The sequence below is a fragment of the Lethenteron reissneri genome, chromosome 16, assembly GCF_015708825.2.
Source record: "Lethenteron reissneri isolate LAM-NWPU_2019-01 chromosome 16, ASM1570882v1, whole genome shotgun sequence".
Lineage (NCBI taxonomy): Eukaryota > Metazoa > Chordata > Hyperoartia > Petromyzontiformes > Petromyzontidae > Lethenteron > Lethenteron reissneri.
Window position 1 is genome coordinate 14,365,634 of NC_083794.1, and position 27,673 is coordinate 14,393,306.

The window sequence follows — 27,673 nt, forward strand, 5'->3', positions numbered from 1 at the left end:
ACACGGACCATTGTCAATCCTCAACAAACTATCGCGAACCGCCATGCAACAATAAGAAATATTTTCCAAAATTAAAACTACCCTAAATTGTAGTTACTGCAATGAGTCAATCCGTGGACCACTTCCAACGCCCTTGCAAGTGTTGCTAGCAAGAACCTATTCATGTTTTCACAGACGCATTAAAAACACACGCCTTCTAAAAATGTAAGCGTCTTTTAAACAGCTTGCACCATGACTGCTAACAGCAATCACCGATACTCTTCCTCGGCATTCTAACATTTGTTACTTAATCTCCCCCACCCCTGCCACTTTGCCGTGGTTTTCCTTTGGCACTGGCTCCTGCGCAGAGCGCGAGCTGGTGCTGGAGGTGGAGCGGCTGAAGCGACGCAACGGCGGCGGCTGCGGCAAGGAGCGCGTGTCGCCGTCGCGCCTCGACTCGTTCGTGCGCACGCTCGAGGAGGAGAGGGACCACTTCCGCGCCGAGGCGGACCGCCTGGCGGCGCTGCTGCGGGCCGGCGCCTCGAGCCCCACGCGCAGCCCCACGCGCCACCGCAGCCCGAGCCGCACCTCCCCCGTCAAGGTTGGCGCTGGGTGGGGACGCGGGCGTTGCGGGCCGTGCGGCTGCCATCGGTTGTTAAGGCTACGGTCGTCGTCTTTGCCGTCGGCAGCCTTGATCCATCCCATTGCTGGATGAAAGACCCCGCAAGCTCTCGCCATCTCTCAGTCACGCGATGTAACAATCCATCTAGCTCCTGCGCACAAGCTGATTTCATCCGTCCTCTATGTATTAAGATGTGTTCAGCCAATGAATTAGTGTTTATACTTGTGGAAGGGAACCAGAGTAACCGAATAAAACCCACACGTGCGAGGGGGCCAAACTATATCCCATACGAATGGGACTTATGGAGATTAGTCCACACTTGCTTTACCACCTCCTGGCAAGCCAGAGAATGGCGCCTCCTCCACGCCCACGTGCAGGGAGCTTTGCAACATTTACGCGATCTGCCAATCCGCGGCACCAGATTACCGGCCGCGCGCCATTGCCACCTGCGGAGCGCGGGTTCCGCGTGAGAGTGAACGGCGCCGCTCGGTGTTGCCCCGGCAGGGCGGCACCTACGAGTCCAGGCTGGTGCAGGTGACGCGGGAGCGCGACGAGCTACAGGGCATGCTGGACAAGTTCGAGCGCCACATCGCCGAGATCCAGGGCAACGTGAAGGTGCTCACGGCCGAGCGCGACAAGACCAACTCTCTCTACCAGCAGGTGAGAGGGCGCCCCCCCGCACCCCCGCCCCCCCCGCCCCCTCACTAGGGGCCTACGGGCAGTGGGTGGGACCGGAGCAGTAAGGCTCACCCAGTGCTTGTCAATAGGCCCGTGTGTTGTGTGTGTATATACGCATATGGGGAGCGGTAGCGTAGTGGTTATGTAGCGCCCTGCTCTACAAATCTGGTGACCTGAGGTTGGGTCCTAGCCACTTCTAATATCAGAACTGGTAGCAGGCCTCACCTAGGTTGACTCGGATATAAACAACAAGTACCTAGTAGAATGTATAAACCTTGGCACTGGGAATACACCGGGCTTAATAGGTGCTCGCTAACAGCACTTGCCACAGTCTCTATGGTTGCATACGATTGATCTTTGTCGTTTGTGTGTATGCGTATATTTATGTGTGTGTATGATGCGCCTCCCTTAATAGGCGCTAACAGCATTTATTCCAACAGTCTTAGGCTGCAGGGGCTTCTTTGTCTTTACGCGTGTGCCCCTGTGCGTTTGTGTTTCCCCAGTCCCAGGAGGAGCTCGCTCGCCTGCGCCGGGAAGCCGTGCGGAGCCCCAAGTCGGCGCGCGCGGGGCTGGGCGCCCAAGCCGTGCTGCGGCGCGTGGAGCGCGAGCGGGACGACGCCATCGCCGACCTGAGACGCATGACGACCGAGCGCGACAGCCTGCGCCAGCGGCTACAGGTGCCGCAAGCGCTCCGGGCCCTCCCGGCAAAAACCAAACCACAACCCCTCTGCCCCTCCTGTCGCTTTACATTCTGAGCACATGCACGCACAGCTGATATCGTTTGTTTGTAAGGATGTTTGATAAGTAGCAAACATACGAGGGTATCTTTGGGTGTTGCCTCTGATCAAATCACCCATAATGCACCCAATCACATATGAGGTGTCCGGGTGGTCCAGAGGCCAGTGCGCCGTAGTGAGTGGATGGTTTCTTGACCAACGACTGCACGCAACACAAAAATGTAATTAGTTCTTATTTAAGTTAAGTGGGTTTAAGTTTCACCCCCTGCTGTGCAGAACGGAGGTCACTAGAAGAGACATCGGAAGTGGCTTCAGCTCATTACGTGGTGCCGACAGTACAATTGAGATAAAACTGATTTATTTTTTGCATTTTCTCATCGTCGGTGCGCGTGGCAGATTGCGCAGGAGACGGCGATCAGCGAGCGGGCGAGGCTGGAGCAGCGGCTGGAGGACGTGGAGGCGAACGCTCTTACGGTGAGAGTCGCCCGACGCTTGGCATCAAGGTTAACGCGGAGTTGGCGGCGCTTGCGTCACACCCGTGCCCGACTTGAGACTGTCATGTCGAGCGTCTGTTTAAATATTTTGTACAGGCGTTGTACATTTAATTCACATTTGAAAGTGCTGCCCCCCCCCCAACCTATTGTGTGGTCTAGAAGGCCTATGAAGGGATATCAGAAGGAGGTAGTTCTGTAGTGTTCACTTCCATGAGCTGTTATCTGGCATTGTCAGTTGCACTGCTCTGCGAGATTTATGAATAGCTGCAACGTTTATGCGATCCACCAACGCGAACAGCACAATCGGGATGAAGTTAGGGGAAATTGTGATAAAAACATTCCGGGTTTAGTTGCTCACTGCCAACGCGCGCGACCGGGGTCTGTGAGCAGTTGGAGGGAGAGCGCTCGGACCTGCGCGCTCGAAGCGCCGCCCTCAAGGACTCGGTGGCCGGGCTGGAGGAGGAGGTCAAGGGTCAGGCGCGCAGGCTGGCTGAGCGGGAGGACGAGCTTGCGCGGCACAAGTCCGAGCTCGGCTCCCTGAGGTTCGCAGAGCGTGGGGCAGCACTGCACTGTGCTGCACTCCGCAACACTGCACTTTACAGTGGACCACTATTCTGCACTGCACCGAACCACGTTTCTCTGCAATGCAGAGTTAGGTGTTTTATGATACCCAATGGTGGGCAGGAGAGAGCAATAGAGCAAAATATTTTGTTCATGCTCCGGTCTTCATCAGCCCATACTGGCGCGGCGTGGAGAAGGTAAAATAACCCCGACGTCCTGCACGGCGTTGGGGAGGCCCTCATCTAACGGTGGATTGATCATGCGTGGCGGTGATGATGATGATGGTGGCCCTGCTGACATCGCTTAGTGAAGTCACGGTAGAGCGTGGAGTCGGTCGCTCAGGAGACGCTCGGGAGAGGGCGCTAACGTTTGGCGGTGTGGCGGTGGCGGCGGCGCAGGCTTCTGAACGAGCAAGCGGAGGAGGCCGTCTCGGAGGTGCAGCGCCGCCTCGTTGCCAAGTCCGCCGAGCTACAGTCCACGCAGGACCGGGGCGCCAGGCTCGACGACAAAATCGGTACCGAAGAAAGTCGCTGTTACGGCTGTCAGTGGGGTGCGTTGTTTATGTCGGGGTTACTCAACTGGAGGCCCGCGGGCCAGATGTGTCCCGTGGAAGCTGTGAGAGTGGCCCGACGAGAGATTTGGCTCACCGAGCCAAAGAGATAAAGCTTTGTGTTCAACAAAAGAGGGATAAGAAACCTGGAGCTGAGAGGTACAGATGATTAGTCACGTGTGCAGACATTTGTCGAGTGGTGGAGGGATATCGGTAAAAAATTACATTATACCTCCACGATCTAAGCCAAAAGAAACTAATAAAAAAATTGTGTAACATGGTCTTAAGACTCAACAATGCTTTCCTGACTAAATAACTTGTTCGTAAATAAGCAACTGTTAAATAACTTATATTACTTAAATATTTGTAGATTTCACAGTCGATTTGATCTTAGCTGGTGACGACGACGACGCTATCAGAGGACGGGGGAGAGCGTCGTGCTGGTGCGACGTGACTAATCGGGGTGGCATGTCGTGCCCGCGCGCGGCAGCCGAGCTGACTCGGCACAACGCGAACCTGCGCGAGGAGGTGGCGTCGCTGCGCGCGGCGGTCTCTGATCTGGACCGCGAGAAGGACGGCCTCCAAGAGGCCGTGGACGACAAGACGGAGGCCATCGTCGTCCTGGAGGAGAGGCTCGCGCAGAAGGTGGGAGCCGGGAAACGCACCTCCGATTAGCACGTTTGGCTTCGTACGGTGCGAAAGAAGTTCAACGTGCGTACGTACCTCGCCGCCCAAGCGGCGCGTCGGAGACTTGCGGTGTCGGGGAGTGGGCGCGCTGGCGGTTGACGTTTTTTGCGTCGTTTGTGTGGACAGGATAAGAGCATCGGAGACCTGCGGGTGACGGCGTCCGAGCTGCAGTCGACGCTCGAGTGAGTCTGTGTGCTGTGCTTGTGGATGAAACACGCTCACTCCGGGACACTCGTTGGGGTGCCTGAACACGTAATGACACGCAACAAGTAGTTGGTGACCAAGTCAAACAACTCCCACTCTGTGGAGAGGCCTTCATCCAGCAGTGGATTGTACAAATAGGGGTAAATTCTGTTATTTTTTGTGGTTATTGTAGAGTATTGTATATAATGCCATCATAGTATTTGTCCCATGGGGGAGTTGCTCACACTTGCGCGCGTGTGTGTGCGTATGTTTCTGCGTCCGCGTCTTCGTGCGTCTGTGCGCGTGCATCCTGCCCGCAGCCGTGCTCGTGACTCGCTGGGCGGGCGCGAGCGCGAGGTGGTGTCGCTGCGGCGCCAGCTCGACTCGGTGAGCGTCGAGCTCAGCGAAACGGGGCACGGCCGCGAGGTGGCCGTCCGCGAGAACCACCGCCTGCAGGATGACCTGGTCACCATGACGCGCGAGAACCAGGTGCTGCCCCCCACCTCCGCCCCCACCTCCTCCACAGTTACATTGCTGTGCCATTGTTTTGCTGTACTGCATTCAGGTCACGTCGTAGCATTTGTCGAGGATGCAAAGAGGGTCATTTTGATCACGAACTCCTTTCCCGTTTGTAGAAACTCTTGACAGCAGCTGTCGGTCTGCTCCAGCCAGGAGGCCTAGGCCTAGGGCCTCCTCCACGCAACCAGGTTACCTTGTCAGTAACCTGATGGGTATGGTCAACCAAAGAGAGAGACACATGACCAAAACTGAACAGGGTGCCGCTAGCTAGCAGAAAGAAGCTCTGACAATTACTGTACATTGTAATAATAATCCCACATAGTGGCTAATAAATTAAAACTGCTTACTGTTAACGCATTGTGTTCCGTCCTCCGTTCCTTCCCCTCCCGTCTCTCGCCTCCTCTCGCGCCGGACCACGGCAGACGGTGAACCACGAGCTGGAGGACGCGCTGCAGCAGCGTGAGCAGCTCAAACTCAAGGTGCAGGATTACGTGGCGGAGGTGGCGCGCGTGGAGGCGCTCCTTGCCGGCAAGGTACGTGTGGCGGTGTCGTGCATGCGGGACGGGCGCAGGTTTCTGGTGTTGGCAGCACCCTCATCGTGCCAAGCAAACAGCACGTAAGCGTATCGCCCGCCGTCGCGATTCCATGAGTTACCAAAATTCGGGAACGCATCTCCATTCAAGGATCGATTGACTTTTGTCGTTTGACCTCGTGGTGGATGTAGCAGCTGCAGCGGCTGCAGGGGTCCCACACAGCTGATTGAATACAATGGACAAGAATCCGTGAACATCGCTTCTTGAACACGTGCGTCAGTGCGTGTATGGATTCTTAATTTGAATACCACATTTAGCAACAGTCTTCGGTGAAGTTAGTAAATGAAGCGGTTGTAGTGCTTCTATAGAGCGTAAGCACCGGGGATGCTAATATTCACCTTCCCTGATAAGTCGATGAGTTGGGGTCACGATTCGATGCAATCATCGCCTCCCGTTTGTCTTGTTTGCGCCGTCTCGTTTGCATTGTCCCTCCGGTGGCACTTTGTCTCTGTTAATTCCGTCTTGTTCATTATCATTAGCCTCGAGGTAAATACAAACTCCTGCTGGCATTATATATGCATTGAGCTTACGAATCAATTTTAAATGACGAATCGATGCGTCGTTATGCGCTTGTTGCAATGTCTTGCTCACGCCACTGCTGGTGAGAGGGCCTCTACTAGGGTGACAGCCCCTCGAGAGGGAAGTTGACCTTCTCTTCTCCACTGGCCAGAGGTGTGAGTACCCACACTTTACCCCCACCACATGTGACCTGCCGATCAGCTCACTGCGGTGTACCCATTTATACTGCTGACTGGCTTTTCAAAGAGCGTGGAGTCACGATGTCATCTGACCACGGCAGGCTTCAGAGGATAATCCAATATTCTCTCTCTTTGTCCACACTTATTGACGGTGAGAGAAAAAGAACGAGTTTTTCCTGTTTGAATAAATGAGCGTAATTCACGGTCAAACAAAAGTCAAGTGACACGGACAGGAGGAGGGGGAGGAGAAGGCGACAGAGACGCGAGGAACAAAAGGCGCGCTCGGGCGGGCGGGGGGGGGCGTGCCTCTCGCACCGTTCTGTGTGGCGGGCGCTGTGCCTGCCGCCGTGCGCGCGACGGGGAGGTGTCGCGCTACAGGCCCCGGGGCGGCAGGTGGCTCTGCGGTTACGCGCTGACACGTGAACGGACGTCTCTTGCCTCGTCACCGGCAACGGCGCGGGCAGCGGCGCGTGCTTATTGCGTGCGTCTCCACCGCCCGCTTCGAATTCCTTCGCTCGCCGGGGCGGCACAGGGCCGGTGAAGGGGCTGACGCTGCACGGTGGATAATTATCTGTTTTTGTGGTAACATTTATTTTATACTAGAAAACTGCTGAAGTAGGCCTACCTCAGCAGTTTTCTTGCTGTAGTTGTCTCACCTGATGACGATTGCTTGTGTTGCGATCGAAAAGTCGTGATCTATTATTTTTTCTGCCTACATGACTTTACTGAAAGAACCAAAGAGTATGGATTCCTGCAGTCACTATTATTTTATGGTGTGAATTGTAGTTGTTAGGTGTTGTCCGTCCACTGCTGGATGAAGCCCTCGACATTCTCTTGAAATTCCCATCAGTTCTGCGATGCCACAATCCATCGCGCCCTTGCACAGAATCTGATCTCATCATCCAGCAGTGGGTAGACGGTCCTTGACGACGTTGCAGTAATCGCGTCTCGCCTGCCCCGCGCCCGTAGGAACACGAGAACCGCGAGCTGCTGGAGCAGTTCCGCCGCGCGAGCAACCAGGCGGAGACGTGGGAGGTGAAGGCCACGGAGGCGGAGGGGCAGACGAGCAACGTGCGGCTGGAGCTGCTCTCCACCGACACGGAGCGCCGGCACCTGCGCGAGCACGTCGAGCGCCTCGAGCGCGAGATACAGGAGGTGGGGGGCGCGCGGTCCGCACGTGATCCACGCACACTGCACGCACATGCAAACGTGTACACATACACGCACGCACGTGGACCGCACGCACGCTGCACGCACACGCACATGCAAACGTGCACACATACACGCACGCACGCGGACCACACGTACTCATGTGCTCTGCACGTCATCCACACGCACACGCGCGCTCGCATACCGGGTACGATGGTACCGGTCTTCACATCAAATCGACTCATTAGGACTCTTGGTATTCGTGCCATACCTTAGAGCGCCAGGCTCTCAGGATGGTGCTATTTCACACATGAGTATAGTCTGCAGTAGTTTCACAATAGGTGGCGATTTTACGACCTTTGAATATTTTTTTTTTACCGAATTTTAATTGTTAGGACGTTAATCCTATGTACTGGATCAGCATTGCTGCAAAGTGGTTTGGTTGTATTCGTACTGCAACACAATCTTTGTTGACTAATTATTCAGCAGGCCAGATGACCCACTCTTGACGGTGGCCATGACCGAAAGGGACTCTTCCTTGGTCTCTGCTTGTCCTTGCGGCTGCCAGCGTCTAATGCGAGACTGCGTGGTTCTGTATGCACCAAGGGCGGGTCGCTAGAGTTGCCACCAGTTTTGGTTTTCCCCGGATCATTCTCCTTTTGAGGTCGCTGCCTCTGTAAGTCTTCCGGGGACATTAAAGCACCTGACTTTTGTCAGTTGCGTACTAACACAGCACTCAAGACAATATATTTAGATGTAGTTGTCCCTCTTCCACCGGTATTGTGAAATATTCTTCTTCCCAAGACACGTCCCGGTTTTTTGGACCTTGGAAGTGGCAACCGTAGCCATCCATCGCACGGCATAATTATGGTGCCGCCCCCCGCCCCCACCTCTTTCCCATGCCCCCGCGCAGCACGAGGCGGCGCAGCAGGCGTACGAGACGCAGGCCTCGTCGCTGGAGCAGACGCTGGCGCGGCGCGAGGCCGAGCTGCGGCAGGTGCAGGCGGAGCGCGGCGCGGCGCAGGCCGACCTGGCCTCGGTGCGGGAGCTCTGCGTGAAGCTCGACTCGGCCAAGGAGACGCTGTCGCGCCAACTCACGGCCACCAAGGTCGATCACGAACGGGTGAGTCGGAGGTGGGCGACGAGAGTGCTCGTCTGCAAAGTCTTCCTCGTTTTTGCCAGATATCCCAACAGTGCTGCTGTGGACATGTACGGCCACGAGCAGGAGGGTGTGAGCACTGCGCTTCCTTGCCATGCTGCCATGTGGCTTACATTCCATATTCTGTAGCCTCCTCTTTCAATTGTATCTTTTGGCCTGGTTTTATACGAGACGAATAATAAATTCGGAGCGCTCGCAGAGTCGTACATCGCCTCTTGTTAGAGAGCAGTCTGTGGAAGGAAAGAGCGATTGCAGAACTAATTCAGAAATCTCTTCTGATGACCTAACAGTTGCATGACAGTTCTTGGAGCTGAAATTTTGCCGACTGAATTTAAAAGTAAAAGTTAATACGAGTCACTGGTGGCTTGGCTTAACCCAACAACTCGGCTAACTCATTGCACTTGCGAAACCCGATTTAATCAAACGCCGCTGCCCAACGCTGTGCCCTCTGCCTGTGTTCGGTCCGCGGCGCAGGCTCTCGGGGAGCTGGAGAGCGCCCGCACGGAGGTGGAAATGACGCGCAAGCAGGTGGGCAGCGAGCGGGCGGCCGTGCGCAGCCTGGAGGCCCTGCTGGCTTCGGGGCGCGAGAAGGAGTTCCACAGCCACCTGTCAAGCCAGGAGCGCGAGTCGGAGATCGGCCTCCTGCGGGAGAGGCTCACGCTCGCCGACAGCAAAGCGTGAGTGGCGAGCAGCGTCACGAGCGCACCGGCACGCCGCAACGCCCACGGCGCGCCGGGCACGCCACAAGGCATCACGGCACCACAGCACTCCCCACGATGCCCCAGAATGCACCACAACAAAGCACGGTGCGGCAAGGAACTCTTCGCCAAATCACCGCGGCACACAAATGGACGACGCAGGCACGCATCGGTTACTCTCGGCATCGGGGCAAAGCCGCGTCATAATTGTGCCGACCCCGCGTGTTTGAGTGTGCAGGGTGAGCCAGTCGAGAGAGGTGGTCCAGCTTCGCAGCAAGGCCACGCAGCTCGAGTCTGAGCTGGAGCTCACCAAGCGCCAGCTCACCACCGAGCGCTTTGAGAGGTGCGTCAGTGCCGCACGGCCCGGCACAGCACCGCACAGCTCGTCGTGGCATAGGCGGAACACTGTGCAGCGCACCATGAGACACTGCAGCGCTAAACAGCATGCCATGGCACAGCAAGGTTCACCGTGGTAGTGAAATTTCATGCGACGATCATTACCCTCGGTGGCAGAGCAGGGGGGAAAGTGCTGCCCCCTTACTCTGCGTCCCAGGTCACTTGAAGCGATCTCAGAAGCGGGTCTGTGATAATCCCTTCCATGGGATGTTCTCAAATCACTGGGGGTCACACTGCTGTGCGCTAATGCAAGTAGATTCTCAGTCTCGTGACATAACGCTGATGACACAATCGGGATAAATATTTGGGAAGAAGACTTGATTATTTTTAAAGCTATCAAATGACATCCACATGGGCGCCACGTGGCATGGATTTGCGGTGCCTAAAACATGACGCTCCGGGCTGTATGCGGCGACCGCAGCGAGGCCCGCCTCTGAAAAATCTGCGCTTGGAGCGGTAAATGTTCTGCCTCCCTGTGACTCCGGCGGTACCACACAGAGCACTGCGCCAGGCATGCCGCAGTGCGGCGACGCGGATTGAAGGAAGCTCGCGCGCTGCGTTGTTTTGTCGCTCCCTTGAGAGCGCACGCTGATCTAAAGTTTTACGCGCCGATGTCGCCAATAACGTTTCGCGGTTCACGTTGTTCCGTACATCGGCGTGCATCTCCGCAGCAAAGAAACTTTGTACAAAATAATTATAGTTTTGTTATTGCACTGCCAGCCATGGATGGGGTCACATGGGTTGTCGTGTTTCGTGTCTTTGTTTTGTATCCGTGTTTTTTATCCGTGTTTTTTATCCGTGTTTTTTATCCGTGTTTTGTATCCGTGTCAACTACCGTGGATATGTGTCGTAAGAACACTACAAATATGTTTTACATAGATAGGTAACACACTCATCTTGGTTAGGACCCTCGTTTTTTTAACTTATTTTCACCCTATTATTCTTAAATGCCTTGAATGTTTGAAGGCGAAAAGAAGCCATTCCTTGCCTAGATCCTCTGCCAGGTTAACTAAATTGGGCACCCAAGCGAGAGGAGCGAGTAGGAGTCAGTCCTACTTCTTCTATGTAACCATTAAACAAACATGGACCGTGAATACAGTGATTAAAGCATTTTAAATATGGGTTTGAATGTCACGTGACGAACATCACTTTTGGTGGCAGGGTGAGTGGGAGCGTGCTGCCCCCTATTGTGTAGATCAGAGGTAACTCAGGATAGCTCTGTGGTGTCTGCTTCAGTGGGCTTTTGTTCCACGAAGGGTTGCACTACTGCGCGAGAGATCTGTGTGGCCTCTACTTCTCATGACGTGACACCGCTAGCACAATCGGGCTGAAATTTACAGAAAAATGAAGAAAATATAAACATTGGCTTCGATGAACGTCAGTGGCTCAGTAATGCGCAGCTACGTTGTAAAACATCACCGGCTGAGTGGCATTGGTGAACGCGGGATGTGCACCATTAGAAGGGCGCGCCACACTTACTCACAGGAGAGTTTCGCCGCTAAACTTGAACGTCACACTTGTGCGGCCCCCACCCCAGGGAGCGCGCGGTGCAGGAGTTGCGACGTCACGGCCTGGCCACGTCGCTGAGCGCATCGTCGTCCTCTCCTCTCCGCTCCTCGCACAGCCCGCGCGGACGCTCCCCTGAACGGTTTGCGCCCCCCACCCAGTCACCCTGACCTAGTCCCCCCCCCCCCTCCCTCTCGATCCCAGCTCTTCCCTTTCGGCCCCCTTCTTTTGAAAGCTTTGGCCCCTGCGTTGTGTCCACGTAAAACTTTCACTTTGTTTTTACTACGCTCGACAGCCAGTCACGAACATCGTCATCACCGTCGCATGCGGAATTCACTTATGTCATCTGCAATATAAAGAGGCGACTGTTCAAGATGCGTTCCGTTGGGTGCAGGTCGCCTGCACGGCTGCATCGCATCGCATCGCCCGTGGGAAGTCGTGATGAGTAATCGGAAACTTTCTCTGAAGCTTTGCCCTTTCAACTGCCCAGTCACCATGAACATTCGAAGCAATACCTCTCTGTGTCCGCCGGGCGGCGCTGATCTCGTTGTGATGGCCAAGGTGAACATTTGTAGCCATGGGTTTTTTTTATATGTAGGCCAATGGGCATAGGTCACATGTAGCTCATGCCCCGAGTTCCTGGCAAAACGAGCCCTTGACTCTACAACCAAAAATTGTCGAGTGCTGTCGCTGGCCAACCGATTGATATGAGAACAAATGAGGTTTTCTATTGGACGGCAGGTCGGCACAGTGCCTCCACAGCAAGGAGCCCCCGGGTTCGATTCCCAACTCAGGTGCCTCTCTGTGTGAATTGTGTATATTCTCCCCCTGTTGTGCGTAAGTTTCCACTGGGTTATCCAGTCTTCTCCCTGAGCTAAAACAAACACGCAACGTCACTGGTATTGGCCAAACATCCCATTGCTGAAAGTTACCTGCGCTTCACTCAATCGGGATTGCATGTAGCAACATCATCGCCTGCCACGAAGACCCTCCTGAAAAGAGCCCACTGAGGCTTTCCTGGCTAAACAAGCGAACTAATAATGTTCGTGAGGGTTGTCCTGAGTTCAATGAAACAGAGGAAGCCTCTTTTAATTCATCGGAATGGACAGTTGAGCAACATTTACTCCAATAGCATCACTGGAACGAGATTCTACGGCATTTGCTCACTGTCTAAATGTCCTTCTCTCTGGAGTCGTCCATTGAGTGCTGGGAATGCCGACTCCGTTGAGCAGGCGTGCGTGTGCCGATTCTCCCCCTCACTCTGCAGTGAATTGCCACAAGTGAAGGGCATGGTTCAGTTCAAGAATCTATCATGTCTTGTCGTTGTGGTGCACGCAGATTTTCGAGTGGCTGCAGGGTTTATGTGACCATGAGATTGGTCCTCCCGTATTTTGAGTTGCTCCAACGCAAGGCTGCGTGCGTTACACACGCAGCGTGGTGATGCTCTGTACCGCGCAAGGCACGATGGGACGACCCATCCCATGGATACAGTCGGGCCTTTTGTTGTCTAGAACATGACATTTTGCGCGTATTATTAATATGATTACTCTTCCTTGTTTCCAGCCCGCACGTACTTTACAGTCCAATGACTTTCTCGCGATTCTTTCAGAACGTGTTCGAAATTTGTTCACTCTAAAATCTGACGCAATCACGAGTTCCCCGGGGAGAGGTGCTGCGGAATCTCTCGGTTCAACCGAGCAGTCGGCGGTTGTTGCCATTCCCCTTTCGTTGCTTGTGAGGGTGTTTTGCTACCTCTTTAATATCTGCAGCTGCCAAGGAGCTCTCTCTATTCCTAAGCCCCGCGTCTAAGAGCCTCCTTTATAAACACCGGGGCAAGGCTCCACGTTGCGCCCTGCGAGGCCTCCCACTACGCGAGTCCGAGCGGAGTGGAGAGCCACTTTGATGTTTTCTTGTTTTGTTTAGCCGTTGTGCGTTTTTTTTTACGTCTCTCTCTCGCTTTCTCAATCTCTCTTTTAGGAGCGTCTCCTTCAGAGATTGAAGGACCCCCGCGGCTGGGTGGTACGGGTGGCCACGGGGCCCCACGTCTGCCGCCTGAGGGTTAATGCCGCGGGCCTCTCGTCGCCGAGATCGGCAGGAGAGCTGTGGGGATCGTGGGCCGCTCGCCGTGTGAACCTGTGTGAAGCGCATCCTCCTACCTGTGCGATTTCGTTGTGCTTCTTTGTGAATACGTTTGAACAAATATTGGGTGCTATATTGTATTTTAAAAACATAATTTGTGTTTTGCGTTGTTGTTTTTTTACGTGTGCGTTATGGCTAACTTTATTTTTGTACTTTATTAATCTCCTATTGGTGAATAAAAATGTTATGCTATAATCAATTGCCAAAAGTAAATTTTATATATTTTTCTTCTTTGCAATAATTTCCCTGCTCGTGCAGTAACCGTAACGCGGCTCACGAGCACCTCTGACTTTGCCCGCGGGATCGTGTTACGCATATTACACGTGGCAAGCGTCTGTGCGACTGTCTCCGTGCCACCAGTCCTTCAAGTCCGGATGCAACAGCGGTCATTCGTGGTGGCGCCTGCCCCACGCGACGCGATCGCACCGTCGCGTGGCACCATCGCGCGTTCCGTCCTCCCGCTCGGGGATCGGAGGCTCGACGTGTCATGGGTCGCCACGATAGGTGGAAAAAAAAAATCACGATGGAAACCGCCGTCCCCACCGGACGCAGGCAGGACTTTCCACCTCTCCGCGGTCGGAACGCGCGAGCGATGTACCCGTCGGCAGCCTGCCTCCAGTTACAGTCCAGTGGCCTGCTCGTGATGAGTCGATATGGGTGTAAATAAAACATTGCGTTTTGACCATCGCGTTGGTCTGCCGTGTCGTGGAGCGTGCGTTCCGACGAGCCGCGGTCGTTTCACTTCACCTCTCGACATAGCGCACGCCATTATTGCCGTATTCGCCACGAAGCGCGCGCACTATTATAGCCGTTAACGCTCACGTACGCAATCGAAGGTTACGTCCCATAATCTGCAATTACGCTGTCTAGGAATTAGAAAAGGCTTTCCCAACATATGGTGTTAACAGCTACGCACTCTGGAGTCATCCCACGGAGTCTAACAGGAGCCATGTGGGAATTAATTTAAAGTTGGGTGGGAGGGACAAACAACTGCTGTCGCTCATTTTGGGTAACGAAGGATGGCGAACTGACGGCAGCTCGTGGACTAGTTGCAGCTATTAAAAGGCATAGCATCTGGCTTGCTGCCCTTTCTGTGTCATAGCTGAATGGGCATCTGCCAACGCGCTTTGCTCCCACACCCATGGATTCTTTAAGTACTTAGTGAATCGGTAATAACTTACATCACGTAATGCCCTGGCTTCCCCCTGGGCGCGATATTGCACGGGCGACCGGGAGTGGCTGTCCTGATTCGGCGGAGATGGGCGAAGTGCAGCAGCCCGTCCCTGCGGGCCTGGACGAGACCGGCGCTCGCCACGGCCGCGTCGTGTCATCGCTTGCGTGCCGGCGAAATGAATAAATGAAGCGGCCGGGACATTGGCTGCAGTCGATTCCCATTGTAGAGAGATGGGGACAGGCAGGGTGGATGGTAGGACAGGGTGGGGGGGGGGGGTCAGGATGGGAGCCGCTGATGGACGGAGCGGTGCCTTAATTGCCTCCTGGGCAGACAGCCCATGTGTCTGGCTGTGGCCAGTACCGTTATGTGACAGGCGTGTGGAAATGGTTTTTTGAGGTTATGGGGGCAATTAGCCAACAAGGGGCCGTGGAGAGAAGACCAGGGGACCCAGATAGCTCGTCAATGAGAGGGCATGGCATATGGCTTGCCCCCTCCCCCATCTAAAAGTTAGGGGGGGGAGGCAGTCCTTGCAGACATGGTTGTTCTATGTCGATTTTAGTTTCCTGAATGGGCCATTGAGCTAAAATGTCAAGTCTTATCAGAATCAGAATATCTTTACTGGAGTGGAGGAATCCGATGAGCTGTGAAGCTATTTTTCACAGATGCCCAGTAGGGGCGTGACAACAACAAATAGTACAAAAAACATGATAGTATATACGGTACTAAACTACGGCACGAGTGAAATTCTAATCTATATTCATATTTCACTAGCGTGGATGAAGACTATGTACGTGTTATAATGCCTCTTTATCCAATACAATTGTAGTGAGTTCAACTAAGTCGCAGACGTACTCTTTGGAGGCAACACATTTATTAACACCAACACACGGGGTAACTGCTCCTTTACAGAATTTGCAACCTGTGGTGGTGACCACCAGGCTGGCTACACTAATTACTACACTACACCGTGACTGGTGTAGTTAACCGGGTGGTGACCACCAGGCTAGCTACACTAGTTACTACACTAATTACACCGTGACTGGTGTATTTAACCGGGTGGTGACCACCAGGCTAGCTACACTAGTTACTACACTAATTACACCGTGACTGGTGTAGTTAACCGGGTGGTGACCACCAGGCTAGCTACACTAGTTACTACACTACACCGTGACTGGTGTAGTTAACCGGGTGGTGACCACCAGGCTAGCTACACTAGTTACTACACTACACCGTGACTGGTGTATTTAACCGGGTGGTGACCACCAGGCTAGCTACACTAGTTACTACACTAATTACACCGTGACTGGTGTAGTTAACCGGGTGGTGACCACCAGGCTAGCTACACTAGTTACTACACTACACCGTGACTGGTGTAGTTAACCGGGTGGTGACCACCAGGCTAGCTACACTAGTTACTACACTAACTACACCGTGACTGGTGTAGTTAACCGGGTGGTGACCACCAGGCTAGCTACACTAGTTACTACACTAATTACACCGTGACTGGTGTAATTAACCGGGTGGTGACCACCAGGCTAGCTACACTAGTTACACTGTAACTGTTGTCAGGTGCATAGCCGCCGTCACCCGGATATTTTATGATCGACAGTTTCAGTTCACTGAAACGCTCAAATCTGCTCGAATCGTGTCACATATTCAAAACAACAATGACCGTTCATTGTGGCGAGTGTGCATATCGTAACTATTCCAATAACATCATCTGTCGACGCAGGGAAGTCTTCAGAGTCCCAAGGGCTCGTTCTCAGGAGGCTCCTGCTCCATTTTGATGTTTGGCAAATGCCACTAATGACGAGCGCGTGGCTTGTACTCCGCTGCAAGTATCCAATTATAACCCGAAGCAGCAGCAGCAGCAGCACAGGCGGTCATAGTCAATCATTCACCCACCGGCAAATATGGATCAATCGTCCAATAGAGTCCATCACAGGAGCGAGCCATGGCGGAGCTACTGAACCGCGAGTGGAAAAAGTGACGAGTTTCAGGAAGAGCAGACGGGGTGGAGGGGGTGGGGGTTGTGGTTAAAGGGTGGGGCTGTCCACCCCCCAGATTTTGCCCCCGTCCCACCGTGCTGATATCAATTAGAATCGTCACGATGGATTTGTTTGTTTGTTGAGCGAGGTAACAAATGTATGGTCCTCCCGCACCTCCGATTCGCACAGTTGGCTACGTACGGCGCGAAAGAAGTTCAACATACATACAATACCGACTTTGATTATGATCCTTGATGGCGCTTGGTGATGAGGATGTGTTGGAGGATGGCTATGATGATGATGAGATGTGAATGGTGTTAATAATTACGCTCGATGGTGAAGATGAGCATGATTTGTGATGATGACGATTGAGGATGTGAATGATGACGTAAAGATAATCACCATGATCACGCGGATGACGACGATGACATTTAAAATACATTTTCATGATGCTTTATGATCCCGTGAATAATGACGGTGATGATTACTTGGACAATGATTTTAATCTTCATGTAGATGATGAACCCTGTGTCTTCACGTGAATCGTGATGTGACGTAGAGTGACGTAGACGATCATGATTATGACGATTCAGCGAATTATTTTGCGGTGCTGCTGCTGCTGCGTCGGTAGTGGTGCGAAAGCACAAACAGCGAAACAAACTCAACACATTCGCCAATAACAACACTGTGACCTTTAGTGAAAACATATAAGAGGCTACGTTTTGGGTAATATCCCGTGTGCTTTATGTGCTACGAAGAAGGGCCATTGCCCGAAACGTCGCATATGTTTTATTTTAAGGCCACAGTTGATGTGTTTGTTGATGATTACGATGATGATGCTGCTGGTCACAATGATCATGACCTTGATGATGACCCGCTCATTGATCGGCATGTGCATGACTCCGTGGCACGGAGCTGAACTGGAACACGTTGCTGTAAATAATGAAACACGAGCACGGCTCCTCCTCCTCCTCGCCTCACTCAGACGCACGTCCAATCCGAACGAGCTCAGCAGAGAGGGGCGCCTCCTCGTGACGAGGAGAGGGGGAGGGAGAGCGTGTGGGGAGGCACAGAGGAGAGAGAGAGAGAGGAGGGGAGAGGCAGAGAGAGATACCGGAGACCGTGATGAGCTCATTGCTCCGCTACAAGTCCACAACATCCAGTCTCTCTCCTCGGCGTTCTCTCAAGGATCCGTCGTCAGCTCGAGTCTGGATGCGCCCGTGAGCTGCCCGCGTGTCCGTCGTGCGTCACGACGTCTCTCCGTTAGGAAGATGCGCAGAGGTAAGAGGAGTGAGTGTCTTCGCTGTCACATTTAAAATGCATCAGCCACAAGGACGACGCGTTAGCGGGCCGGTGTTGGTCTCAGGGGCAGTACCAGGGACCGCGTTAGACAACTGTGGATCAGTGAGTGGCAGGAGCGGGCTTAGTGCCGGAGTTAGACGAGCTCTGGGTATGGGGCGAGTGGTATCGTGGTTCGGTGTTTTAGAATTAGAACCGGGGGTTAGTGACCTGGGATCTGTGGCCAAGAGCTGTGGTGCAGTGGTTAGCGCAGTGCGCTCTCTGAACTCAACTTGGCAGTCTGAGTTCGATTCCCGGTCAACACCGACCAGCAAAGGTGAAGTATGGTCAAACGAGCCTGTGGACTTACACAGAGGGTTGGCAAGGGGACTATACTTCAGTTTCTCGTATTCGAAGTTAGAACGAAGATTAGAAGAGCCAGTGACACCTGCTAGGTTTAAGACCAGGTTTAGTGTTGGAACCAGGGTGGTAGCCGGTGATATGTACTCGTTTGAAGACCACGTGTTAATGTTCGGGCCAGACGTAACGCCAGAGAGACATTTGATACATTTGGAACCACGTTTAATTTGGATTTCGTGGCGGTCAAAAACAAACACCCAACAGCAGCATTATCAGTGTACAGTACCAGCATGATTTACCAAGGGGCATTGCCCAGCCCAGCGTGGTGAAGTATGGTCAAACGGCCACCGGTGTTACCGATGCGAGACGCGCATGTGGAGGCCTTGGTCCAGCAGCGGGGTTTGACGCGGCTCCGCGTGGTGTCCCCGCTGATGTCAGCGAGGGGAGAGTTGCGGAGCGAGCGTCCGTGTCACTGTTGACACTGCACAGTGTCCGGATGGGTGTGTGTGTGTCGGTGTCTCTGTGGGGAGCGGTGGCGCAGCGGTTAGCGCACCGCCGACAATCCGCGAACCCGGCGTACCCGAGCTCGACTCCCGTTCGCGGCCAATATCTGAACCGGTCCTGGTGCCTCCCCGAGGTCGACTCAGCCTTAAATGAGCATCTGGTCCGGTGTGTAAACTTCAACAATGGGGAGACAAAGGCGGCTGGGTGTGATTCAGCCCCCCCCCCCACCACCTCATAGATAGGTCCTCATTTGGGGGGGGGGGGATTTTTGTCTTCATCTTTCGTTGATGTCTCTGCTGCGTGTCGCGACGCCGTGGCCGCTGTTTGCACTACGGCCACGAGTTCGCGACGCCCGTGATGACGGGCGAGGGGGTGGGGGGTGATTAGGGAGGGGGAGGGGCGGGTGTGGGCGGTGTGACGGACACGTTAGGTGAGACCCATCCATCCACCTTCTTCTGCACCATGTTGCTCGACTGGAATTGAACGTCGACCGCGGGTTTCGCGAAGAGTGGCTCGTGTTGCCCGTCATCATCGTGGTCGTCGGCCGTGTTCTACCCACTGCTGGATGGATGCCTCCGCAAAGCCGTCGCGTGAAATGTTTTTTTTTTACCAGCACGGAATCGGTGGAGGAAATTCCACCCTGCAGTGACAGACGCGATTGTATGCGCATTACAAATGCTGGCTTGCAACAGCCGTGATTAATTATGACAACATTCGTCATCGTCATTATGAAGCGCGATCAGTGGTGCTGCTGGAATGAAGAAGCCCTCCCAAAGGTCGTAGCCATCCGTGGGAGTCCTGCCACACAACAGTCCATCGTCTCGAGCCGATTTCGTCCCTCCATCTCCACGGTTGACCCCGTGAACCTTCGGGCGCGTCCTCTCTTTCACGCTGCCGCTCGTGAGTTCGCCAGAAGCGAAATTATCTCAACCAAGTTCCTTATCACGCGGACATTGATAGCAGCCAAATGTAGTCGAAGCAAGGGAAAAACCGGAGAACCAGGATACAAATCCACGCGACCTCGAGTATAACACGCAAATTCCAAATATACAACAGGCGTCAGGGTCGGGGTGGAACCCATGACCTCCTGCATACAGGGCGAGATAGTCAACATAATCGGCCCCTTCAAGCGATGCATCCTGCCAGTCCAGGCCACTCAACACTCCTGAACATGGTGCCGCATCATGTACACTTGGAGCTTGCAGTGCTTGAAGGCGGCCCGGGATCGAGACGATGAAACAGAGGCAGCAGGTTGGCCACCGGTTAGCTGTAGGTTGGCCTGATTTTGGGAAAACGGAGCTATTTTATGACAAGCAGCAGCATCAGAGACCGATGTGACGAGATAGCGATATGGGATTTAAAACAGCGTTGTCAACGTTCCGGTCTTGGCTGCAACATCAGCCACACAGCGTTGACATTCACTTAAACGGGCCTCACGCCCTGCTGGTGAGACTCAAATGAGCCAAAACCGGTTCAGAGCCTCTGGGCTCCTGAAATGCCACCGTAGAGCCACTGCTCTTGCATGTTACACGTGTGTGGAACGCACCCTTCTCTGTTGACTTTTTGTTTAATTTTCGATTAATAATTATTAAGCGCCGGTCCCACCCTCTCCCCGTGGACACCGCAATCTCGCGGTGTTTATGTTTGAGAGATCGTGCGCCCTTCCTTGCTGCTGTAGCCACGCAGAAAAGCCTCACCGAGTACCCAGACTTGTTTGCTGGAAGGTCCCACATTGTGACTCTTGGCTAATCCCATTCTGTGTTGCCTTTGACACATTTATGACCGAGTTAACGACGTCCATTTCGCCTGGATCTCAGATGTCCTTGTGTTTAACGTAACGCAAAAACACCTTACAAGTGGAGCCAGCGCGAGAAGGCTACCATCTCCCAGCCATAAATATCCGCAGTCGTAAGATTGTCGCCATGCAACCAAAACTACGGCCCAGGCAGTAAACCACTGCGGTGTGCACTCCTTCAACGGAAGAGGAGGAGGAGGCACAGTGAAACTACACTCGCCCTGTCTCTCGCCTGAAGCCCTCTCGTCGTGGCCAGCAGCAGACCAGCTCCTGGACGTACTGCTGCTACCATCGTGCGCGAGATAAGAACAACCGCAGATTGAGAACTCGAAGGAGCAAGTGAGAGAACAAGTGAGAGGGAGAGTTGAGTGAAATGGTGAAATGGGCCAAAGTCTCTTTTTTAACAACTCTGTGAAAGAGTTCCTCCTCTTCCTCACCGTCTTCGCTCACCACTGTACGGTTTCTAGTGTTTGCGTCATGGGGGTACTGCCGTTGAGACCACGAGTACTCACAGCGGTCGTCTCAGCCCTGGGGTCGTGTCACGGCTCCGGTGGGGGGGGGGGGGGGGTATGCAGTGGTACTGGGCCGCAAACACACTGAGCCCCCCCCCACCCCGCTTTTTGAATCAGAATGTATATTTTTTTATACTGGAGGAATCCGATGAGCTATAAAGCTCTTTTTCGCAGGATGTCCAGTCGGCATTGTGGAAGCAACGTATGCCCGTCGTGGCGCTTTGACGTGACCCCACAGGGACGCGCCAAGGAATTCTGGGACGATCCCACAGGGATAGATAGTGGCATTCATGTCGAGGGCAAGTGGCCGCTCTCTTTGAGGACGTTAATCCACAACCCTTCATCCCCTCGAACCCCTCCTGACTCGGTAATCCCACAACCACCCTATCTCTGCTTCAGCCCTCACTCTGCGCACTTTAAAGGCCATATAGCCGCTCTCTAACCTTCACCTTATCCTAAACACGCTCTCTGTAGATATATCCTGTGACCTTTACAATCTTCACCCTCCGCTGTTTCCATGACCCTAACCATATAAAGCCCTAACCCTTTCTGACGCTACATCCGGCCCCTGCCTGAGTCCGTTTCCAGCCCCCCTTTTGTCGGTCCGCTGGTGGATGAAGGTCTCCCCACAACTGTGCAGGCCATGGGGGTTATTTGACCGTACTTCACCACGCTGGTCGATGCGGGTGTGGTGAAGGCGGGCAGTGTAGACGTGGAATCACAGAAGTATTGTACAACAATTGATGGATGTATCAGCATCACCCTCTTAGTGCCCACAATGTAGCTACTCATGGCAACCTGTTTTATGCCACGTCGCCTAAGTTATATGTAGATTCTATTCAGGCACTATCAAGGCTCAAACCAGCTTAGCTTCTGAGATCTGACGAGATCGGACACATTCTGGGTGATTGGGTCAACAATAAACCCCATCGTATCTCTCCTCTCTACCCCTTTCATCCTGAATCCTCACTCTAACCCAAGCTATTATTAACCCTATTAAATCCCTTCTCCAGCTCTGAGCTGCCATCACAAGGCACCCCTCTGTGTGCTCGTGGCTTCTGTCAAAAGTGGCCTTCGTGTCACGTGGTGTGGCCCAGGCCGTGTCACGTGGTGTGGGGCTAAGACTTGTCACGTGTGGGTCTCCTGAAGTTCCCAGTGTCCCACAAAGCACACCTTTGTTTGGAAGAGATATTTCTAGGCAGCTCTTCCTGTCGTGATGATCACGACGACGATAATTATGATGTCGGTGGAGACGATGCTGGCGATTAGTACGAGGAGGGCTGAGAAAACGCAGAGCTTTTTGCCAGAAAAAGGCAAAGCAGAACTCGGTTTTGTGTCTCCACATCATTTATAAATGTACCACGTGGTTTAGTCCATTGGCTTTTAGATGGGAGTGCTCGTCTTGCCAATGACATCTGGTCACCCGACAGCATTTTGTTGAACAATCTTGACTCTGCTGATGAGATCCAGAGGGTTGAAATCGGGCCAGAGTTTGTTTGTTTGTTTAGTCAAAATCGACTGGATATTATTTTGCCTGGAAAGCCAATAAACTGATGATGGAACTAAAACGTATTTGTTGATCATAGGGTATAGAACCCGAGTTCTGCTTATATCTGAATTTAACCCATAATTCTCCGCAACAACAACAACGCACTCATTAGTTTGTGTACGAAGGCTCCACAGGGTTTGGGGGGGGAGGTCACAATTCCGTGTTCGTTTTTTTGTGTCTTTGCAGCATTCTCTTTGAGGACAGATGAAGGAGTTGCACATTAACTGCGTGTTGATTTGGCTGTGAGTAAAAGGGCGATGGTGGTGAGAACGAGAACGGCTGAGCCCAATGTGAGAGGAACTCGAGTGCGTTCTCCCGCGGAGCGTTGTGGGTGCAACCGATTTTAAAGGCGGACAAACGTTTATGTGTTTGGATAGTAAAACAAAACATTAGTCCGTCAGCAAATGCGACTTCCAGATTTAATATATTGGGGTCAAACTAACCCCCGCGATCGCCACGGCACGAGGGAGGTCTTCATCCAGTCGCAGATTTACAGAGGGGCTGTAAATGATTGTTATTCACGTATGCAGGCATTCTGTACTAATGTTTGATAACAGCATTTATTCGGAGCGGGCAAAAAACAGTGGACCCGTTTCACCCTTCTGGGTCTCGTCAGCAGAATGGGGCCCGTTACACCGATGCTGGAATCCTTAATAATAATAGAGGGTTTTTTCGGTTAGATCGCACAAATATATAAATGTGTCGTTAAACCCGCCACCACCCGACGCAGCCAACTAGAAAGGGTTGTCACGTAAACAGAACGTGCCAATTCGTCACTAGTACAGCACGCCGGTGTGTTGGAGAGCCAAGCCACAACATTTACAATCTGAGTACGACGTTTCACCAGTAATTACAACTAGCTTCATCAGGCGACAGCCAGATGTCAGGTGGTGGCGGGTTTAACGACACAGTTCTATATTTACGCGATATAACCCCAAAAAAACCTGTATTACGGATGATATTGGTCGCGACAGCCTGCGACGTGTTACACCAATGCTAGAATGTTCTGTTTTCTTGTTGTTGTGAGCGGCAGTCCTCCGCGGCGGTGTACGACGAGTTGCGGTGTTGCAGGTTGTGCCGGTGGGGGGGGGGGCCCCATAGACCAGGAGTGGGTGTCTACGGGGCCAGGCACCACCGCTGCTTCATCTCAGACGGCCTCGTGTGGTGCGGCCACGTGAGGCCAACCGCTCTGAAGCGGATTGCGGTCGATACGTTTCCCTCACCGCGAGCATCTTGGCTGCAACTAATCGGTGACTAGAGGGGCATGTTTTCCGCCAGACAACAGCAACGCCGTTTCTAATTTTGGCACGGCTCAGTCACTCCTGGTACTGCAAGGGCCTCTTCAGTGACAGAAGTGACCCGAAGTGCGTGTCGATGTTGTGTGACCCTGCCAATGGCAAAGGAGCATTACACTCACCCCTGGCTCAGACAGATGGCTTCTGCCTCCTAACATCTGGACATGTGACAGCAGTCGTCATGCACTGCATCATTGTGTGGCTTCGTCAAGTTAGTTTAAACTCCCGGCAAAGGTGATTCCTTGTCCGCGAAGTGCAAGCATGCGTTTCGTGACAAACGTCTTTTGCTCTCGTGATGAAAGTGTTCAAGCGTGAATGTTTATGATGGCGACTGTCAGACCTGGGACTCGGGTCCTTGTTTCTCAACGCAGATTGTGGACTCGGTGTGAGGGACCGAGTGGGGGACTGGGTGGGTGGGTGTGTGAGTGGGTGGGTGTGTGAGTGGGTGGGTGGGTGAGTGGGTGGATATGTGGGTGGGTGAGTGAGTGGATGAGTGGGTTGGTGGATCAGTGAGTTGGTGGGTGGGCGGGCGAGCAAGTGGGCGGTGCTTTGATAATTATCATTGAGGACGTTATCCGGAAACAATTCCACAGGGCCATACACAGGACGAATGGGTTGAGTTCGTGTGATAGTACTGGGCATGCGTGTGACCGGGAGGGCATGCGTGTCCGCGTTACCGGGAGGTGCGTGGCGACGCTGCGATTGCGCGTGGCTTCCCAGGGGAGCAATGTCCACCCGAGGAGGGCACCGCCCCTGCCCCGCAGAAGGAGCAACGGCACCTGTTGCCACGGCTGTCGATGCGATCGCCATAAACCGCACACGGCGCCCAGTATAACGCGGCGACCACCCCCGCACCTCGTCACGAAGAGGTGGAGGGGTCACAGGGCACACCGTGCCACCAGGTGTACCGCTCACACGTGGCTGCAGGTTGCAGTCAGGCGACTTTTGAATACCCCCCCCCCCCCCAGCATGGGTTATTGGAGTTCATATCATCGACGGCTCAAATCCAGTGGTCTGTGTGAATGATGGCAATGTGTGCGGGCCGGAAGCAAGCGCTGGTGATCTGGACAAGGCTGAGAGCGTGGTGCATGCAACGTGGTGGTCACATGACGTGCGTGCGAGGCATGGTGGGATTCTTCCGGCTGTTTGTGAACAGCACGGCTTCGTTCGCGTGATGGTGCCGTACAGCGGAGGGACGATCAGCTACGTTGGTGCTCCATGGTGGCTAGGAGATGTTAACTGCCTTGCCTGGTATTCAGCAGGTCGTGGGTTCGATCCCAACCCTGACGCCTGCTGTATATTTGGAGTTTGCATGTTCTCCCTGTGGTCGCCTGGATTTTTCTCTCGGTCCTCTGGTTTTTCCCTCCACATTTAGAATGTGTCCGTTATCATTTTCCACTTCATAAGCCACTTCGTTGAGCTTTCATCTGTGGCCAGGTCGCTTCTGAAAAAGAACCCTATAGCTCAGTGGGCCTTACCTTGTAAAATAAAAGTAGTTTTTAAAGAGTTAGTTTGATGCGTTTACGTCGAGGTCGGCGGCTGAGCCATTGGCGGGCTTCAGGAGTGGCCTCGTGGTGATTATCTGAAGCGGGCTGTGGGGTTACGAGGTGGCCAACCTCTCCTCTCTCATGTCTGTGCATAGCCACGTGGGAGCATAGAAGTACGGCACAATGTACGTTGCCGCACTGGCGTCTGTTACCCACCACGGCAACGAGAAACATCCCAATCGGCAGAGGCCACCAGTTCCTTGAAACACCCGAAGTGGAATTCCCCTCTTGTATTCGTTTATTTTAAAGCAGAGCAAGGCGGAAAAAAACGAGAGATTTTTGGAACCAAGGATCGATTGCCTGCGGCTCAGAACCAAATAAAAGCACCCATTAATAACAAGAAAAACATCTATATATGGTGGTGTGGTGCGGATTGCAAATGTCATGGCCCAGCCACGTTAATTATTCATATTATCTTAGACATGCAGTGCTGTGTAGGAACCGGCTAGGATAAAAATAATGTTAACAGGCAACCGACAGCCTGTTAAAGTGCTTTTCGAAAAACCGGACTTAGCGATGAAAAGCAACAGAGCATCGTGCCCAGATGATAAGAACCGTCTGAATCAATGGAGGCTATCGGCTATGACGAACACGGACATCAACGACGGGAACAGAAGATGAAAAGTGCGCAAAGAAGCATGGAGAGATGGGTGCTGAGAGACAGACACAGGATCACGTGGACTCGAGAACACACGCAACTTGGATATCTATTTTTGTTGTAAATGTATTGGGCTTGTGCAGGACACCTTGCACTCGAGGGGAGTTCCTGGCTCGTGGTCAAGACTAACAAAGGAGTGGCAGCCGAAGGAGTGAACATACCCGACAGCACATCTATTACGGAGATGGAGCGATTAAGTATTCGGTCCTGGATGGATTATTGCATTGCGCAACTGTTAGAGATGGCGACGGCTTGGGGGCAGGCATTCATCCAGCAGTGGACTGATCATGGCTGATAATGGTGATGGACCATTTACTGCAAGCAGTTACCGCACAGATCTACGGCTGCCGTCACAAACTCCTCTCGTCCACGTTCACGGAGCTGCCATGGGCCAGCTAAGCGAAGGTCGCTGCTCCCGATCCACCCCTCACCCCCGCGTCTCTCCCCGTGCCTCCGTGGTGGCCTCACTAAAGCGGCACAACCCAGAGGCTCGTGGCCGCATGGGATGGACGCTCACGACCACGGCCGCCGTCTTGAGAATTGGCATCCACGACGGGGGGAGGGAGGGGGAGGGGGCGCTCGTGGGTCAGCCTCCCGCGTAGAAATATTCAAAATTGCCGACGCCAAAGTGCGGTCAGCGGGTAATTGCGGAGCGGGCGATCCTCGTGGGGCACGCCCGGCTTGCGGCCAGGGGGGGAGGGGGGGTGGTGAAACCCGTCCGGGGATGGCACCGCGTGCTGTCGGGGAGCTTCGAGTCCCTAGGGGCTGCCAATGGCACCCTCCGAGGCTCAACAACAACAACAACAAGACACGGGTAGAACATTTTCGTATCGAAATCCCAAAAGACTTGCAAGGCCATTTCCTTAAACGTTGCCCATTTTACATATCAGTGTGGATTTCCTTTTTAGGGCCACAGGGCTCCTGACGTTTTGTGGAGTTTTTTTGTTCTTCCTGCTTGTGCACCACTGCCAACGCAGACTCGCAAAAACAGGTCTAACAATGACAAATGACGAGTTTATTAAAAAACAACAACGGGGGTGGTGGGTGGGGGTTTCTTTTTAAAGACTGAACTTTTTACCAAAACAAGGCTGGTCGGCCAAAACCTCAAGATTTTCAGAACTGCTGTTTGTGTTTAGTGTCCTTCCCCTCCGCACCTCCGATTAGCACGGGTTGGCTACGTATGGTGCGAAAGAAGTTCAATGCACGTACGTCGGTGCGTCTTTCTTTCCTCTCGATATTTTCGTGTGCAACAAAAAAAAGCGCAGGCAAAAAAACGTCCCCAGTGATTATTTTTAATGAACCCTCTGATGTTCTTTGAGGGGGAGACGGTTTGACGCTGCTGTTGTGACTTGCCGGGGCTCAAGGAGGCGCGCTGCGGTTTAGCCGGACCCCGAGTTTTTTGCGAGCGCCCGTTTCGGTTTCCCCGCTCGCCGCTCGCGAGAGACAGGAGAAGGGGTTCCGTGATGACTCGATCGACCCTCGGCGGAAGTTCAAGAAAGTGCCGTACATCCTGAGTTTGATTCCCAGCCATGGATAACACCAATACCAAGTGGTATATAAACCTGTACTGTGCATCCCCTATATCGACTCAGCCTTAAATGGGTAGCCGGTGCGGCGTTCGGACATCGGCATTGGGGAGGCAAAGGTCAAAGGCCGTGGTGCTGG

At 53.4% G+C, this 27,673-nt stretch overlaps 2 protein-coding genes across 8 annotated transcripts in view; both read left to right on the forward strand.

The window, feature by feature from the left end:
- The window catches only part of LOC133343048 (centrosomal protein of 135 kDa-like), a 31,254-nt gene extending 17,220 nt beyond the window's left edge, over positions 1-14,034 (forward strand). For 5 of the 6 annotated variants that reach the window (XM_061552496.1, XM_061552501.1, XM_061552499.1 and 2 more), the window contains 16 exons: positions 348-580; positions 1,106-1,261; positions 1,783-1,956; positions 2,413-2,490; positions 2,901-3,052; positions 3,470-3,585; positions 3,992-4,266; positions 4,435-4,490; positions 4,812-4,980; positions 5,433-5,543; positions 7,271-7,456; positions 8,364-8,573; positions 9,084-9,286; positions 9,546-9,650; positions 11,241-11,351; positions 13,187-14,034. In XM_061552496.1, the coding sequence (XP_061408480.1) occupies positions 348-580; positions 1,106-1,261; positions 1,783-1,956; positions 2,413-2,490; positions 2,901-3,052; positions 3,470-3,585; positions 3,992-4,266; positions 4,435-4,490; positions 4,812-4,980; positions 5,433-5,543; positions 7,271-7,456; positions 8,364-8,573; positions 9,084-9,286; positions 9,546-9,650; positions 11,241-11,351; positions 13,187-13,208 (2,357 nt within the window). In that variant the 3' untranslated portion in view covers positions 13,209-14,034. The remainder of the gene's footprint in view (positions 1-347; positions 581-1,105; positions 1,262-1,782; positions 1,957-2,412; positions 2,491-2,900; positions 3,053-3,469; positions 3,586-3,991; positions 4,267-4,434; positions 4,491-4,811; positions 4,981-5,432; positions 5,544-7,270; positions 7,457-8,363; positions 8,574-9,083; positions 9,287-9,545; positions 9,651-11,240; positions 11,352-13,186) is intronic. The other variant, XM_061552497.1, reaches the window with a different exon arrangement.
- A 3,546-nt stretch (positions 14,035-17,580) lies between these two features.
- Positions 17,581-27,673, forward strand: part of CRACDL (CRACD like) — a 45,655-nt gene continuing 35,562 nt past the window's right edge. For both annotated transcript variants that reach the window (XM_061552502.1, XM_061552503.1), the window contains exon 1: positions 17,581-17,791. The gene's annotated coding sequence lies outside the window, so the exon portion shown is untranslated. The remainder of the gene's footprint in view (positions 17,792-27,673) is intronic.